Here is a 19,718-nt window from a genome sequence, read left to right on the forward strand (position 1 = left end):
TATCATTGTATAAGAACCTTGAAATTCTTGGTGTGACACTGTTATTTGACCAACCACACACAGATTGCGGGGTATCCTAGCGAACAATACAATTCTTTTTATTGTGAAAGTATAGATTTCACATTGAAGATTGAACATAATGTATTTCTCTGAAATTTCAAGACAAATCTTTGTTTTACATGAAGAGAAAATCCCTCATCCAAGCTTTATTGGATAAAGCAGATTGAACTGAGAAGTGAAAAGAGAGGGGGGAGGAGCTCAAATAAGGCAAGCATTCCATGTAGGGCTGAATTCATTTTAATTATAAAATAGATGGTTGACTATAAGCTAGGGCAAATATTATGAGCAATGCCTTCATGTTTTTTGTTTTTTTTTTAAAGATTTATTTATTTATTTATTTATTTGAGAGAGAGAGAATGAGAGAGAGCAAGCACATGAGAGGGGGGAGGGTCAGAGGGAGAAGCAGACTCCCTGCTGAGCAGGGAGCCCGATGCGGGACTCGATCCAGGGACTCGATCCAGGGACTCGATCCAGGGACTCCAGGATCATGACCTGAGCCGAAGGCAGTCGCTTAACCAACTGAGCCACCCAGGCGCCCTGCCTTCATGTTTTTGATTTGCACTGGAAGCTGCTGATTCTGCCTGGTTGCAATTGCAAAGATTTCTATTATTTTGATAATTACTTCTACTTTAAGATAATGAGTGGGTCTTCTGTCATAGTTCCAATTCTGAGCCTGCTTCTTATTTTTCTTTTAAATATTAAAATCTTCATGACTAAAGCTTCCAAGCAACATTTTCCTCCAGGATCCAGACCTTTGCCAATTATTGGAAATCTGCATATTCTCAATCTGAAGAGGCCATATCAAACTATGCTGGAGGTAAAAAATGATTGTTCATTTCATACTTATTTATAATTTTCTACATCATTCTTACACTCATGGGTTTCTTAGCATGCATATATTTATCACCGGTTCATATATGTATAATGAAGTAATTAGATAGGATTCAAAGTTAATTGAACTGTTTTATTTAATTTTTAGTTTCTTTTAAATTTGACATATAAAAATATTAGTAAATATATTTCTATTATTTAAAGTGGTATTTTTATCCTGAAATATTTATGGTCTGTATCCTTTATTTTAGCCACTTTGATCTACATATTCCATATTCTATATCCATATTCCATATCTTACATATTTCACTATGAAGGAACTGAACTATGATCATAGTCTTACTCTAGAAAATTTTAACTTTTTTTTTTAAAGATTTTATTTATTTATTTGACAGAGAGAGACAGCGAGAGAGGAAACACAAGCAGGCGGAGTGGGAGAGGGAGAAGCAGGCTTCCCACGGAGCAGGGAGCCCGATGTGGGGCTCGATCCCAGGGCCCTGGGATCATGACCTGAGCCGAAGGCAGACGCTTAACGGCTGAGCCACCCAGGCGCCCAAAGAAAATTTTAACTTTTATTCAAAACAGTTTGTATGAAAGGCACGATCAAGAGTATGGCCTCAGCAACTGAGACCCAGAATTATCTGTCATTAATTAGCTGTGTGAATTTATATAAGAATTTAGTCTCTATTTCTTTGTCTGTACAATTACAGGGCTAGACCAAATATTGGACCAATTTCTCTAATTTCCACTTCAAAGATTTTACAATTCTTGACTGTGGAATAAGATGGATGGAAGGAAGGAAGGAAGGAAAGACATAATATTCATAGTTTGCATTTGGCCATAAATTCCAATTTTTAAGTTCAAAGGACAGATAATTGAAATCGAGTTCTGCTCTATTCCATAAATTCTAAGTTTGAAAGCCATAACGGGCGATATACTGAAGAGAAAACCATTACTTTGCCTCTGAGGGCAACATAATCATCATCATCTTTATCATCATCATCTTATATTTGTATTGTACTTCTTATTTTACAAAAGACTGCAAGGATTTCACTTATTCCTTACAACCACCCTCAGAGGAAAGTAGGGATGATATTTTTATCTCAATTTTACAGATATGTGACTCAGAGCAATTGACTTACTAGTAACTAAAAAACCAGGACTTGTGTTTTCTGATCTTTTAATGCTACTTTATGGTTTCTCCTATACTCAAAGGTCACATGACAGGTTGATTCCTCAGGAGAACGAGATCTCTCAACAAAGTCCTTCATCTAATTCCATACACCCAATCCTATTTTTTTCCTAACATTCCTGTTTTTTTGCTTACGCATTAACCAGCCTAATCCCTTTACTATTTAGATCTTCATTTTTTTTTATTTTTACTTCTGTCCTATTGTTCTGTGTTAATTTCACCTATGAAATATCTTTCCCACACTTCTTCCTAGCCTACATCTCAATTTTTTTCTTAAAATTTACCTTTCTAATTTTTGTTCCTTTTCTGAAACCTGCCATATCCACTTTATCAAATTTACATATAGTGGTTCACACCTGAGAAACTGTCCTCACAGCCTCAAATTCCTATTTTAATTTTTACTTAACTGGAACATTAATTTAATTATATTATCTTCCTAAATTATTGACCCCTTCTACAATTCCTATTACAATCCTAATGTTATTTTTTAAATTCAAGTTTCTTTTTTTTTGTAGTCATCATCTGTCACCAAAAAGCATTATTATAATATCATAGATTATATTCCCTATGCTATACTTTTCATCTCTGTGACTATTTATAACTGGAAGTTTGTACCTCTTAATCCCTTTTATCTATTTCACCCATCCCCCAGCTACCTCCCCTCTGGTAACCATCAGTTTGTTCTCCATAGTTAAGAGTCTGTTTCTTGGTTTGTCTCTCTCTCTCTTTTTTTCTTCCCCCCTTTGCTCATTTGTTTTGTTTTTTAAATTCCACATGAAAGTGAAGTCATATGGTATTTGTCTTTCTCTATCTAATTTATTTCACCTAACATAATACCCTAATACCCTCTAGGTCCATCCATGTAATTGCAAATAACAAGAATTCATTCTTTTTGATGGCTGAGTAATATTCCTCTGTGTGTGTGTGTGTGTGTGTGTGTGTGTGTGTGTGTGTGTGTGTGTTAGCTTCCTTATTCATTTGTCTATTGATGAATGCTTGGGTTGCTTCTATATCTTGGCTCTTATTTAATGCAGCAATAAACAGAGGGGTGCATATACCTTCAAATTAATGTCTCATTTCCCTTGGGGTGAATACCCAGCAGTGGAATTACTGAATCATATGGTATTTATATTTTTAATTTTTAGAGGAACCTTCATACTGTTTTCCATAGTGACTGTACCAATTTACATTCCCACCAACAGTGCACGAGGGTTTCAATTCTAATGTTATTTTCCAAAGTCAAGTTTCCTAAAGAAAGAAATATTAGAAGTCCAATTCTCATTTTTTACCTAAACCTTAGTTGGGTAAAAACCACAAGCTCTGCAACCAACAAGCCTGCATGTATATCCTTTTTTGAGCATTGCTATTCACTGTGTGACTTCTTAAAGCCACAGTACCTTGCCTATATGATGGAAATGATGATAATATCTACTTTTCTGGTTTATAATGTGCATTAAAAGAGATACTGGCAATATGGTTAAGAAGCAATAAATGATCACTCTTATTATTTTTAATTATCAAAGAAAATTAAAAAAAATTTTTTTCCAGTAAGAGGTGAGACACAGTAGTGCAGAACTAACTTGGACCTATTATGGTCATAGCATCCCACAAAGGATAGGGCATGAATATGGTGGTCAGGTAGTCAGTGTGGTAGTCAGGAAGCGCTTTGTCTTCCTAGAGTCCATGGTGGGCATTTTCTGAGACCAAAGAAAAATGTAATAGAGAGAAGCTATGAGTCAATTCCATGATGTCAGAGCCCTGCTACTTGAAATCTCAAACAAAATGGAGCATAAGGACAATCAGTGGATGATCATAATAATTACGGCTTAAACAGGTGTAGCAACCAAGGAGTATCTTTAGTGAACAAGTCCAGTATTGTCATTTCACAAGAATATGAAACTGATTAATTTGTCAGAATTAAATTATCAAAGATCAAGATCTAGTTCATTTTTTATTACAGTACCATGTTTTAGTTGCTTCTCTTTTTCTTATACACCCAAGCTCTCCCAGAAATATGGCTCCATTTACAGCATCCAAATGGGTCCAAAGAAGGTGGTGGTACTCTCTGGATATGAGACAGTGAAAGATGCCCTGGTCAATTACGGTGATCAATTTGGGGAACGATCTCAAGTGCCTATATTTGAAAGACTTTTTGAAGGAAAAGGTAACAAACTCTAAGCTTAAAATATATCCTTATGGTTAAAATTATTAAATCAGTTGCATCATATCATCTTTAATAATTCTTTTCATGATTTAATTTTCCCTTCACCAATATACATTACACAAATGGAATTTACTTAGGAGAAAATTTATGATTTATGGTTTTATTCTCATTGTACATGATTCTATTAAACAAATAATTATTAGCCAGAAACTATGTGAAAAGTACAATGCTAGGGAAATACAAAGAGAACAGAGGCCATCAGCTTAAGAGGTCACCGTCTAATGGTTGACGTTGATCCATCAAACAATAGGATAAGAGTAGTGTTATAAATAATACTGAACCATATTTTCACCTGGATAAAGGTGTTGTATCTTGCTTATGTATGTGTTGGTTAAATGCCTTGAGGAAATCCAGATGCTATACTTTTATGTCATTCCACTAATATAACAACCCTTTAAATTATTACATTAAACCTTTAATGCTAATTTAATAACTAAATATGGGAATGGTTTCATCTTGACATTAATTATTTTTAGTGAACTAATATTGGTGTCTAGTAAATACTACTAAGCCATTTTAATGCTTCAACAACTTTTTGAAAAAGGATTTCACACTATCCTCCTCCAAAATCTTATTCTTTGAGATATTAGTAAATATTCTATGTGTCAGTGTCAGTGAAGTGAATTTGAGAAATACTACATATTAAAGGCCTCTCTCAGGATTCATGGGGTGCCTATTAGGATATTAAAACCTCTGAGAAAAACACCAAAAGTCTATTTAATTTTATTTAATTCAGTTTTCACACTTATTAGTCCTTGGAACATTTCTTTTTAATTATATATATGAATTCTACTTAGTTAACATACAGTGCAATATTGGTTTCAGGAGTAGAATTCAGTGATTCATCACTTACCTACAACACCCAGTGCTCATCATAACATGTGCCCTCCTTGATACCCATCACCCATCCATCCCATCCCCCACCCACCTCCTTTCATCAATCTTTAGTTTGTTCTCTACTGTTAAGAGTCTCTTATGGTTTGTTTCCCTTTCTTTTTTTGTTTCTTTTCCCCCCCTTTCCATATGTTCATCTGTTTTGTTTCTTGAATTCCACATATGAGTGAAATCATATGGTAGTTCTTTTTCTCTGACTTATTTCACTTAGCATAATACTCTGTAGCTCCATCCATGTTGTTGCAAATGGCAAGATTTCATTCTTTTTGATACTGAGTAATATTCCATTGTGTGTATATATACATACATACATATACATTGTATGTATGGACCACATCAGTCCTTGGGACATTTCTTTTTCTTGGAATTCCAATTAACATCTCATAAAGTCAGCATTGAGGAACAGCAGTTCATTCAGTCCCTGATCTTTAGCTCTCAGGATCCATCTTCTTTTATTCCTTCTAAAAATTTGGGACACTTTTTATCTCTTGCCTCTGGAATCTCAGTTCTTTTTCACAACACTTCACATATTACTCACTGATTTTATGATTATATGCAAAATTGTTTTAATTGGTATCAATATCAAATCTAATATTTTTTTTCCTTAGCAAATAATTCATTTTAAGAATCAAGTAGTCTTTCTTTTTAAGTGACTTAACTGGTCATAGGAAAACTACTCTTTGTTCAAAGATAAAATGATTACTTCTCTGCCCCACACCCTGTCTAGTAATCCACCCAAATGGGTACAAGCATTCTTTAAACCAATTTTGTATAAACAGAAGAAATATGTAATATTTTCATTACCATTAGGCCATTTTAGAGTAGTACTTCATCTTAATAAATTATTTTGCCATGTAACTTAAATATATTTCAAACTTTGGTGCCAGTATTTAAAAGAAGTTCCAGGGGTGCTTGGGTGGCTCAGTTGGTTGGGCATCTGCCTTCAGCTCAGGTCATGATCCCGGGGTCCTGGGATCAAGCCTCGCATAGGGCTCCCTGCTCAGTGGGGAGCCTGCTCCCTCTGCCACTCCTCCTGCTTGTGTTCCCTCTCTCTGTCAAGTAAATAAATAAAATCTTTTAAAAAATAATAAATAAATAAATAAAAGAAGTTCCATTCCTTATAATGCTAGATTAATGTTCTCCACAATTACATGGCTGGACTATTGCTATTCTCTGACTGTGGGCCCTTCATATTCTACTACTGTGTTCTCAAATGTAAATTTTTAAATATAAACATGAGATAATTCGAAGAGTCACATATTTGTTACAAAACAGTTTTATGCAGTACAGGATCCATAGACAGAATGACATTATATTAATGTAAGAATTGAACGTGAGCAGAATCTAGCCTTCACCAGTATCCTCACAAAGGAAGGCTTAACCTCACATGAAGTGGCAACAACTGCGCAGGAGAGATCGCTCTCGGATTTCACATTGACACTAGCAAGAATGGCGCTGCCCCATTTCCAACACCTAGGTTGCCTTCGTTTAGTCTAGTTTCCTATTTCAGGTTATCAGTCAAACTCAGAAAACGCTCCCCTGTCTCTTGCACCTCCATAGAAAAATGAGACAAATGCCAGTGGAGGAAGGGCAGGGTTAGGGACTGAAACACAAGGAGTAAGGCCACGGTCACCATAAACTGACCATGGAAAGATGTGGGCCACTTTGGCAACCCTCTCTCTCCTTATTTTTCTGTAAGTTAGCATATATCCTGACTCTTCCAAGAACCTTATTTGACTATTATTTCCCTTAGCCATGCACAAATTCACAGAGCTGTTTCATTCAATAAATATTTATCAGGGACCTACTATATGTTACAACATGTGTGCCTAGAAATTAGTATGTATAGCACTAACATGTGGAAGCTTCATTACACCTCTTGGCAATTAGTTACTCCTAACCTTTTTCTTGGGTAAATCTTGTGTCTGTAGTCTACATTTTTCCCTGGCAAAAGAGACTTTGTTTTCTATTGTTCATCAATCCCTTAACCACACCTAGCATGATATAAGCATAGAGACTCAAGATTTGCTTAATGAATTTGTCAGAGAAATAGAACTAAAACCAAAATCTTCTCCCAAACCAGAAATCCTCCTCTCCACAAAGGTAACAGAAAAAGAAAACAATTTTATTGTTGAATAAGCATCAAACCAAAATGTGATGTGTATCACAGACAATCCACTAAGAAATTGCAAAGACAAAAACAAATCTCACCCTGTTACATAACCAAGCAGACACAACCCATTACAAAAACGTTCTCAAAGGAAACAATATAACAATATAACTAGTCCTCAATAACTAAGAGGGCTTGGCAGCACCATTTGTCACACACCATTCATCCTAGATTCATCCGGTAATTGGGGTGACCATCTGTATACAAAAGAATAATAAAGTTCTCATATCTTTATGATAGGAGGTAGTTTTGCAACTTGGGGCAAGGCACCCACCAATGTTTGGCTCCTACCCTCCCACAGAAACTGGGAGAAAGGGGTACTCTCTTCCTTGATGTTTATATTCTGAACAGATGGCCCCCAGGTCCCTGAGAAAGCCATTGCTAGGTCATAAAGCTGACAAAAGACACATTCTAACTTCAGAAGGACTTATATATGCTATAAGTCATATATATACAATATGATTATATATATATATATGATTTAAAAACAGGAAAAAATACAAGTCTTTTAAAGTTAATGCTTTAAGAGAAAGAGAAGTCTCTTATTTTCAACAGGGAGAATAAAGCTTCTTTTAAATTTTTACTTGTCCTTGCAAATTAAATGTTAAAAGCTTTGAGGAAATAATTTTAAAACATTTTTCTCGTTACAAGGAATCGTCCTCTCTCATGGTGAAACTTCAAAAACTATGAGAAGGTTCAGCTTGACCACCTTGCGGAACTTAGGAATGGGCAAGCGGCTCATAGAAGACAGGACATAGAGGAATGCCAGCATCTCGTAGGGAGTTTTGAGTCTCACAGAGGTGCGTAGAATAAACTAAACCACATCCTATTTTTCATGAGAAAGAAGCCAAATGCTATATTTTATTACTTAGGCATAATTCCAGTATTGTAGGAAAATTCCAAGAATTTACAAATAATTCCCCAATCCTACTCTTCTGTAAGATTCCTCAAATGTCAGCATTTTATGTTTGCCTTCTCTCTTGTTCTGTCTCTTTTTCTAAACTGTTTGAAAGTACTTTGGAGACATGCTCTCTCTTTATTCCTAAACACTTCAATGTGTTCCCTTAAAATAAACAAAAACATTTTCTCACATACCCAAAGTACAATTTTCAAAACTCAGGAAATTAGTATTGACTCAGCCATCCCCTGAACTTATTTGGCCAGATTTTGCCATTGTCCCATTAATGTCCTGAATAGCAAAAGAAAATCCTGACACATGCATTACATTCAGTTGTCATGTCTCTTTTGCTTCCTTCCATCTGGAACAGTTCTTCAGTAATAGGTATATTTCTGATCTCTTTAAATGATATACAGTTAATTCCATATCATTTTAATATTTTATCTATTTAATATTTTAATTATTTAACATCTTCATGTTAATAGTTTTCTCATTTCCTTAATAAATTGAGCTCATTCCTTACTAAAAATATGCTCATTTGAGTATTATCTTCACTGATGCATATAGTAATAAGAAGAGAAATGGTCAAAGGTAGACAAGCCTGAAATAAATACAGAGAAGAAACAACGCAGTGGCCCATGTGCTAAATTAGCAGTCCCTGTACACGCAGAGAGCCCGTCAGCAGTTTGGAGAAAGTACCTACGGGAAAACATCTATTCCTCCTGCAGTGTTAAGCTCCTAACAAACATTAATTTCTCAGGGCTTTGTGTACATAGCATCTCATACACCCTTACATAGCATCTCAGACACTCTTACATTTACATATTAAAAAGAAAACATATTCTCTGCAGAAATTCCCCCAGGCCTTCAGCCTCCACATTTAAGGTAGGTGCTGATGTTAAAAGTAATTCTGAGCATTCTGGTTGCTAAAATTAAATGTACATCCAGTGATACATATTTAATAATCTAAATAGTTTTCAATGATGTGGAGGAAAACAGGTCCCAGTAACTGAAGAGGTTAAAACAAGAGGATCTAGATGAGGTTCTTTCAAGTAAAATCATTTTAATCATCTAGATATACTATTTTAAATTTTGAATTGATTGTAGGCTTCTAGGTTGATATTTTCTCAGATGTTATGCATTAACACTTGCTACACATACACACGTACATACACACACACTGAAATGGCCCTCACCTGGCACATTTTAATTTCTTTGAGCCAAATGTAGGTTTTCTTTGGCATATACTTCTAGTTTGCCTTGTGGCAATCTTTTAACCAAATTCTGGATATTTTCCAAGGCTCATCTAGTCTCACCTCTCCTTAAAATGTATGGTCACCAATAATCTCATTCCTCTATGAAATCTTTTATTGACAGTCTGTCCCCATCATTCCAGAACTGGCTTAATACTGTTTATGTCAGTATTCCTAATCTGATTAATGAATTCTCTTATAGGAAAGCCCTTTGAAGTCAAAACAGTAATGAATGCTTCTGTTGCTAATGTCATTGTGTCAGTGTTGCTTGGAAAACGGTTTGATGACCAAGACACCCAATTCCTGAGACTCTTAACCTTGATTGGTGAAAATGTGAAGCTCGTTGGAGGTCCTAGGATTGCAGTAACTGTATCTTCCCTACTCAATTTTACTTCTTCTAAGGTACACTAGGTTGTTCAAGAGACCATGAAAAAGTATTTGTCAGAGAATTGCCATTTCAAAAATGTACACTTTCTGGAACATTATGAGTACAGAGATGTGACAAGCCTGCTTGGTTAACACATCTGATAATTCTTCCATCACAAATTACTGCATCAGGATGCCTGGGTGGCTCAGTCAGTTATGCATCTCCCTTTGACTCAGGTCATGATCCCAGAGTGCTGGGATCAAGTCCCGCATCGGGCTCTCTGCCCAACGGGGAATCCGCTTCTCCCTCTATCCTTCCACTCTGCTCATGATCTTTCTCTCTCTCTCAAGTAAGTAAATAAAAATATTAAGAAAAAACAAATTACTGTATCAAATAATATCTTATAATGCATGGATTGTGAATCATATCAATAAATAGTTCAGTTTATGACTTCAGTAAATTTTCACAATTTGGTCATTCATCTTTTACCCATACCACTAGTTATGCATCGATGCTTATCATGGATAAGCCATGAATGAATAAGGAACACTCAGAAGAATTCACTTAGAAGAGTGAATTTAAACAAAGGAGAACTATCAAGTACTAAAAACAGTACTAAATAAAATTTTAATATTTATTCTGCATCATGTAAGTTCAAAATAGTGCTACAATCCAATTTTTTATATTTGCGAGCAATAAAGTTGCTGTCTTCTAGAATGTAGGAACTAAGAGCCTTGTCAAATAGTTCCCATTTTCAATAGCACAACTGACAACTGACAATATTATTTCACTTTGTAATAATTTAGGTTCTGTTATTATAAGTACATGTTTACTTTAAGTACACCTGTAACTTAAAGGGGGAACACTGGAACAGGCAACTATGTCTATTTTTTTAAGTCAATTAGAGAAAGACAATTATCATATGATTTCACTCATGTGGAATTTAGGAGACAAAACAGAAGAGCATAGGGGAAGGGAGAGAAAAATAAAATAAAACGAAACCAGAGAGGGAGACAAACCATAAGAGACTCTTAATCATAGGAAACAGAGGATTTCTGGAGGGGACGTGGGGGGAATGGGGTAACCAGGTGATGGACATTAAGGAGGGCACATGATGTAATGAGCACTGGGCGTTATATAAGACTGATGAATCACTGACCTCTACCTCTGAAACCAATAGTACATTATATGTTAATTAATTGAATTTAAATAAATTAAAAATAAATAGCTCAATCTTTAAATAGAATTTAAAAAAGATTTTATTTATTTACTTATTTGAGAAGGAGAGAGTATGAGCAAGTGTGCAAGTGGGAGCTGTGACAGGGGTAGGGGAAAGAATCTCAAGCAGACTCCATGCTGAGCATGGAGCCCAATGCAGGGCTTGATCCCAGGACCCAGAGATCATGACGTGAGCTGAAATCAAGAGTCTGGTGCTTAACCAACTGAGCCACCCAGGCACACAACTATGTCTAACTTTAGGTTGGCCTTTTATCTTTGGTATTTATTAGGTCACTTGGGTGGTTAGGGACCCCTTTGAGAATCTGATGAAATATATAATAGAGCTTATCTCTCAAATACATGAATATACTGAGAAACATACCAAATTTAGCAAACAGTGAAGTCCTTCCTGAACTTTCTAAGGGTTAGGGAATATTAGATTATATGGTGCTGCTCCGTGGGACCTATACACAGTAGACCTGTCCTAAATTACAAAAATAATTATTCTGATCCTGCAAAGAAACATTAGTGGTAAAGTGAGTGTGCTACATAGGACTAAAAGAGTTTAACCTGGAATCACCTAGGAGTTTGCAGGAAAAACACTTAGATTTATAGCCCTAACCATAAAGCCAATACCGTTTTCATGTCTTGTCTAACCTCTAAGTAGATGTGTTACTACTGGCATGATATACAAAATACTCTGGGTACATAGAACTTACTATAAACCATATCAATATTCATTGTAAGTTACCTAGTTCCACTAAGTGAGGAAATCATGTTTTCCAGGTCAGTCGGCCAGTTAGTTGAGACAAAATTGGAGTCTAAATGAGATGTTATTTCTATAATGCTTCCAGAAATAATGGTGTCATTCCCATTATTGCACACATTACATATGTATATTTAACTTACTTTGTTGTTTTTTATTCTGTCAGCTTTTCAATATGTTTCCAGTTTTGGGGTTCCTCCTAAAAAGTCGTAAGACAGTACTCAGGAATAGAGATGAATTATTTGCTTTTATAAGGATGACTTTCCTAGATCATCAGCATAAATTTGACAAAAATGATCCAAGAAGCTTCATTGATGCTTTTTTGGTCAGACAGCAGGAGGTAATGGTGTTTTGCTCAGGGGTTACTTAGCCTATTGTTTATTATTTGGTTTAATTAATAGCATCTGGAGGAAAAATATTTCTTGCAAAGAAGAAAGATCACTGGATTCAATTAGGTTAACAATGGTAGATTAGTATCCTACAAAGAATGCTATTTACTACATTTTCCATTCTCAAAAATTTCCTACTGCTTTTCACATCACTCTCTGAAAAAAAAAAACAAGATATATAGAGATCTCAAATGTTAGCTTTTAGAATTAGTACAGTATTCCTTTTATTGCAATCTTGAAAATGTGTGTCAGTTGACTAACCCAAGAAAGATTATTTCATGCAATTTAAAAAAAAAAAACAGGGGCGCCTGGGTGGCTCAGTCATTAAGCTTCTGCCTTCAGCTCAGGTCATGGTCCCAGGGTCCTGGGATCGAGCCCCACCTCGGGCTCCCTGTTTGGCAGGAGGGCTTCTTCTCCCTCTCCCATTCTCCCTGCTTGTGTTCCCTCTCTCGCTGTCTCTCTCGTCAAATAAATAAATAAAATCTTTAAAAAAAAAAGTGTTGGGCATATTCTTTTTTTTTATTTTTTATTGTTATGTTAATCACCATACATTACATCATTAGTTTTTGATGTAGTGTTCCATGATTCATTGTTTGTGCATAACACCCAGTGCTCCATGCAGAACATGCCCTCTTTAATACCCATCACCAGGCTAACCCATCCTCCCACCCCCCTCCCCTCTAGAACCCTCAGTTTGTTTTCCAGAGTCCATCGTCTCTCATGGTTCGTGTCCCCCTCTGATTTCCCCCCCTTCAATCTTCCCCTCCTGCTATCTTCTTCTTTTTTTTTCTTAACATATATTGCATTATTTGTTTCAGAGGTACAGATCCGTGATTCAACAGTCTTGCACAATTCACAGCGCTCACCATAGCACATACCCTCCCCAGTGTCTATCACCCAGCCACCCCATCCCTCCCACCCCACCCCCCACTCCAGCAACCCTCAGTTTGTTTCCTGAGATTAAGAATTCCTCATATCAGTGAGGTCATATGATACATGTCTTTCTCTGATTGACTTATTTCATTCAGCATAACACCCTCCAGTTCCATCCACGTCATTGCAAATGGCAAGATCTCATTCTTTTTGATGGCTGCATAATATTCCAGTGTGTGTGTGTGTGTGTGTGTGTGTGTGTGTGTGTGTGTGTGTGTATGTGTGTGTGTGTATACCACATCTTCGTTATCCATTCATCTGTCGATGGACATCTTGGCTCTTTCCACAGTTTGGCTATTGTGGACATTGCTGCTATAAACATCGGGGTGCATGTACCCCTTCAGATCCCTACATTTGTATCTTTGGGGTAAATACCCAGTAGTGCAATTGCTGGATCATATGGTGGCTCTATTTTCAACTCTTTGAGGAACCTCCATACTGTTTTACAGAGTGGCCGCACCAGCTTTCATTTCCACCAACAGTGTAGGAGGGTTCCCTTTCTCTGCATCCCCATGTTGGGCATATTCTAATCACTCAGTTAAAAACTAATTTCCAAATGCCAAACAGCCTTTCCCATTGTTAGAATTATTTATCATCATTAGCATCTGGGATGTGCTTTATTCGAAAATTCTGCACAACATCCTCATAATAAAAAAATTCCACTCAATTGACGAAAGAATGCCAAGCTTTGCTTTTTAAATTCATGTTAGGTTATCTGCTATGATTGTCCAGTATAAAATTTTTTCATCACTAATAATTCCTTTTCCCCTTTCAGGAAAAAGGTACATCTACTGCCTGTTTCAGTGATGAAAATTTGGTGGCACTGGTTAGTTACCTTTTGCAGTTTGCGGCTGGTACAGAAACCGTGGCCTCCACGCTGTGCTGGGCACTTCTGCTCATGATGCGATATCCTGAGGTCCAGAGTAAGTCTCTTAAGATTCAGGGCATTGCCTGAAGGAAAGACTCAGAAATCTCTTGGGCTGGAAAAAAGCAGAATTCTATGGCCACACTAGATACCTTTAATTTATACCTTTGAGGACAGTGTGTACTTTTAGGTTCCTTTTGACATGAGAAAGTAGATTTTGCTCTCCAAGCTTACTGAGATGGTCTGCAGGTGTCACTCCGTGCAGGTCCCCAGAGGGACCTCAGGAATAGAGGTCGAGTGCAAGCAGTGCAGAGAAAAGATGGGTCAGAACTCATAGAGCACTTTGGTTTGATTTTCACATGGAAGGAAAACTGAGAAGATTGTTCCAATATCCCCTCCCCTACCTCTAATCACTGCGTTTTATCCAGAAAAGGTCTGTGATGAGATCACCAAAGTTGTGGGGTCAGCCCAGCCTCAAATTGCACATCGAACTCAAATGCCGTACACAGATGCTGTCATTCACGAAGTACAGAGATTTGCTGATATCCTGCCCACAAGCTTACCTCATGCAACAACCACAGATGTGATATTTAAAAATTACTATATTCCCAAGGTAAGGGTTTAAGAAGGGGAAATGAGGGGAACGGGAAAGGATGTCAGGTGCTCAAAATCACAGAAGCACTGAAATGAACTGTCGGAAGGCAATCTCAGCCTGCCTTTCTTCCTGCCCTCCCTCCCTCCCACTCCCTCCCTTCCTTTTTTCCTTCCTATCTCCCTCCCTACTGTCCAATAAAAGGTAACTGAGTGTGTCAGTGTGTGTGCACAGAATAGGTGGTGATTACTCCGTGCAAGGTATTATAAGGTATTATTATTTCTATGTGGTAGTTGAGGAACTTGGGGTTCAGAGAGTTTAAGCGAGGTGGGTGAGTAAGGGGGCCAGATCCCCAGAAAGGCATGCCACCATTTCAGAGCTTGGCTTTCACCACGCAGGGCCCCTGACAGCCACACCTCTGGCCTCACATGCTTCCTCACACAGAAACATGCCCAGGCCCTCTGCTCCTCAATCTTATGACATCTAGATGCATTCTTGTGCTTTCCACTTGCAAATTGAAGTATGCATAGATATTTGCTAAAAGGACACTGAAGGCAGGAATCAGCATAGGATCAGAGTATGCCCATAGCACTAATTCTGTTCCTTAAAGCTTTGTCTGGTCACTGCTTCTGGGCCCATCTCTGCATGAATCCGCAGGGGCCACTAGCTATGTAGACCCCCTCCCCACACTATCGCCTGCTACTCTGTGTGTACCCTACAAACAAGGGGCGGCATTCATCTTTGGAGTTCTCTTCTCAAGCACGCATTAAACACACTGTTGGATTGAATTAATCAGATTTGTAGCTGATAAAAACAAATATAACCGATGTCAAAAACAAGAAAAAGAGACCCCCAAGGAAGCTTTAATAATGGCAGGATTTTAGTTCTAGTTATTTATCTGGCTGCAAGCTAGGGAGAGCTTTGTATCAGAGCTTTGCAGGTACAGGGGGTCTCACACGCCCACCATGCTACTGGTGGCTAGGTCCCTCAGTCTCACCGAGCTCCAATGGAAATAATCTAGCACAGTTGTCATGAGGAGGAAAGATCCACAATGCCCAGGTACATATACTTATAAATAAAAAAGAAACAAAGGAATAGAGCACAAAGGAAGGTGTAAAATAAAACACTTTAAAGCAGTTGTTTGCTTTTCGTGACTCAAAAACTATACAGATTCATGTGCTAAGACAGCTAACCACAATGATAGTATTGCAAAGCTTTCTTTCTTTCTTTTTTTTTTTTTTAAGATTTATTTATTTGAGAGAGCGAGAATGAGAGAGAGAGTACATGAGGGGGGGAGGATTAGAGGGAGAAGCAGGCTCCTCGCTGAGCAGGGAGCCCGATGTGGGACTCGATCCAGGGACTCCAGGATCATGACCTGAGCCGAAGGCAGTCGCTTAACCAACTGAGCCACCCAGGCGCCCCTTGCAAAGCTTTCTTAAAGAGGAAGCTATGATTAACTACAGTGAAGTAGTGAACACTGTCGTTAATGGAGGGGCAGGCTTTTCTTACTATTATTTGAATTTTAGTTTTCAGAATACTCTTTCCCATATCACAATTAAAATTCCTTTCCTCAATCATCCTCGGTTGTCTCAGAGCATGTGGCAAGCTGTGGAAGGCGGAGCAGCTGACTTTTGAGGATTTGCTTTGATGGGCTCGTTAGATCTAGCTTGTCCACCCTCTCAGTCCCTGGAGGGAAAAGAGCAAAACCTCACTGAGCCTCAGACCTGCCAGGAACCGCACCAGGGTCGGTCTACATATTGCTGCACCTGAGGCTCACAAGTCACCCCATGAGGGCTCTTTAACTCCCTTCATATAGATTTAGAAACTGGGATATATCAAAAGTTAAATAACATGCCATTATCACATAGCAAACACAGGACTAAGTAAGAATCCATTTCCAGTTCTGAGTCCAAGGCTTATGTTTGTTTAGGAGGTACTGAACAAAAATGTGGTAGAGTAAGTGAACGTTCCACACTCCATCCCAAGTCCCTGCACTTCCCCTCCTTCCAGATTCTTCTAGAACACACTGTTTCTGAAAAATTACTGAGACCTTCACACATTTTGAAAGAGCCACCTTTTTAAGAAGGAATGTAATCTCTGTCATTAATAGCACTTCTGTTTCTAGGGCACCGAGGTCACCACTTTGCTGACCTCTGTACTTCGGGACCAAGCACAGTGGGAAAAGCCAGACACATTTAATCCTGAGCATTTCCTGAGTTCCACTGGAAAGTTTACCAAGAAAGAAGCTTTCATGCCCTTTTCAGTGGGTAAGGTATCCTACTTTGAGACAGGTTTGAAAAATCTGGAGATATTTGGCCTTGTCTGAGGACTGTGCTTAGGTTTTGTATTTTTTTCCTAAACGTCAGAAATATGGGAGAGTGGAAAGGGCCTTTCCCCTGCAGGCTTTAAATTGGCTGTAAGACATTAGGCATTGGAATGGCATTTTCTCAGGGAATCCTTAAAGATTCCTTGCAGCTGAGGCTAGGGTAGGGCCTTGGGAATTTGAGGAGAAAGTTAAGCAGGGGTACAATGGACAGCCCACTTCACTCCAACCAGAAAAGCTTTGCTTTATTTTTATTTTATTTTTTTAAGTAGACTCCATACCCAGAGTGAAGCCCACTGCAGGGCTTGAACTCAGGACCCCAAGGACCAAGAGTTGGTGGCCTAACCAACTGAACCACCCAAGCACCCCTGAAAAGCTTTGCTTTAATATGTATAAATGCCAGTGTTTTTTAGAATTTCTTGGGTAGGAGAGGATGGGAGGGGGCTTAGGGATAGGGAAGAGAGAACTTTCCACTAGGGTACATTTTGGAATCCAGGGAACTAAATGAATTTACTCTATAATTTTCTGGATTCTTAAGAACTTGAAATGAATTCTCCATTCCTAGAAAAGAATCTTAGCAAAACTATACCATAAGCATTTTGTCACCTTGTGCCTTTCCCCTTACACAAACAACAGGTTAGCATTCACTCCATATACCCATTCAGTGATAGGTAAACAGCAGTCACCCAAAGGATAGACCTTCCTTACCTACTGATAACTAAGAGATACAGAGAGATACAAAGTACAATGCATTCTCCTAATTTTTACACACAAACACACCCATAGGATGATATACCAGAAAACAGTACATGTATTAATGACTCCTACTTTAAATAAAAATGCAATATCACATCTGGAACTAGAGTTAAAGGAAATGAAAAATAATCCACATGTAATTCACAGTGTTATGAACTCAATTTTTCTTAATGCTTCCTTGCATTATATTTTGAAAAAAAAAAAAGCCATGGAAACATAAACAATGATCTCTGGAGGGCACTTCAGCTACATCTAATTCCAAACCCTCATTTTACAAGTGAAGAGATGGAGCAATTAGTTTATTACCCATAATGTTTTTTTTTTTTCCCTAGACTCCTTTATCAGATCTTGGATTTACTGATGTTTAAAGAGAAGAAACAATGTTTCCCTTGACATCCCCTTTTCTCCATAAACAGCACTGTTTTTTTCTGACCAACTTTGTCTCCAGGTCCTCCATGGTTTCTCACATACCTGGGCCTGGAGGCTTCTTTGGACTATGAGACAAGAAGCAAATAGTCCAGATTTTTGCAGAGTGGCGCATCTTCAAACAAGTTTGGCAAGGCTTACCTTAGGAATTCTAAACATCTCCTTTAGATGTATGAACGAAATGTATGATTGAGTGGTGTCATCATCAGGGAACAGAAATGAAAAGACGTGATAGGTTCTTCTGAAGGACTAGAAGCAGAAACTTTTCATAATGCTATATCTCAATCAAATATATTATCTTTGTTCTACAATGTAGCCACAAAACATTAAATTTGAGCCAAAAAAACGCACCATTCTCAGCTCAGCATATCTTACAAAAGATATATAACCATTAAGTCCCTCATTTCAATAAAAACTTACCTAGAAGACTTCCTTCCTCAACTTTACTGACTCCACCTTTCAAATATCTTGACATTTCCCCCAATAAGTCATGTTCCAAAAGTAATACAAACCAAGTCTCTGTTCTTAAAATGCTTCGGCATGACCGAGTGTCTACTTAGCCTCTGGCCTCAGGTCTTAGGCTCCATAACTCATGCTCTATGCTCCGGTCAGAACCAAATTTTTTCAGCCCTGAGATACATCATGATCCCTTCCACATCTCACTGCATCTTCGCCTGGCTGATTTCTTCTCACCCTGGGCACACGAGCTGAGATATAAAGCTCTCATACAAAGGAGGAGTCCTCCCTGACCCTTTAAATCACACTGGATACCTTTACTATCTGTTCTCATGACACACTTGGCTTTACCCTTCGTAACATTTTCCACACTAAAATGTTAATATTTGTTTAGCTGCTTGTTTCCCTCATGGTGGGGGGTGGGGAGGGGCGGGCGGGGAGAATTAGCATACATACTTGATTTTATATTTCCCGGGCCTTCGGCAGAACCCATGAGGCTCAGAAGAGGTTAAGCAACTAATTCACACATTCTAAAGTAGGAGAAATCACACGTGGACAGCTTTTCTCTTTGTCCAGATTGTGTTTCCATTTTTTGTGCTCATACATCTCCTAACCCTCCACGTCCATCTCCTCAGGCCGCCGGAGGTGTGCTGGTGAGTCACTGGCCAAGATGGAGCTTTTCCTGTTCTTCACCAGACTCATGCAGAAGTTTACCTTCCGGCCACCCCCCGGGGTCTCCCATCGGGACCTGGACCTAACCCCAGACATTGGCTTCACCGCTCGACCAACGCCTCACAAGCTATGTGCCCTGCTCCGGGCCTAGGCTCTGCATTGCAAGCTGCAGCCCCAGTTCTGGATGGGGTCCTCAGCACTAACTCCCCTTTTCTGCATTTTGCCAGCCGTGATATTCTGCCAAGCACTTCAGCTTTATTAAACAGTCAGCCACATCATTGCAGAGGGTTCTCATGTGAGATCAGACTGATTTCCTGGGCTAATCAATGTAGTGGAAACCTCCTTGCTGTCATTCTCTAAGACAGAACATGTGACAACTAGAATCTTCACTTCCTGCTCTAAGGTCTTTCTTTCAAACCAAAACTGTCCTTTT

At 38.2% G+C, this 19,718-nt stretch overlaps 1 protein-coding gene across 1 annotated transcript; it reads left to right on the forward strand.

The window, feature by feature from the left end:
- The first annotated feature begins 769 nt into the window (after window positions 1–769).
- On the forward strand, window positions 770–19,436 carry LOC116635792 (cytochrome P450 2K6-like). The gene is given in 11 exon segments (XM_032410100.1): window positions 770–877; window positions 4,085–4,247; window positions 7,683–7,688; window positions 8,023–8,121; window positions 8,124–8,171; window positions 9,725–9,885; window positions 12,040–12,213; window positions 13,971–14,118; window positions 14,489–14,673; window positions 16,778–16,919; window positions 19,249–19,436. Coding segments are annotated over 11 exon segments (1,422 nt in total).
- Window positions 19,437–19,718: the final 282 nt, after the last annotated feature.

Source organism: Phoca vitulina, unplaced genomic scaffold (genome assembly GCF_004348235.1).
Source record: "Phoca vitulina isolate PV1807 unplaced genomic scaffold, GSC_HSeal_1.0 scaffold11, whole genome shotgun sequence".
Classification (NCBI taxonomy): domain Eukaryota; kingdom Metazoa; phylum Chordata; class Mammalia; order Carnivora; family Phocidae; genus Phoca; species Phoca vitulina.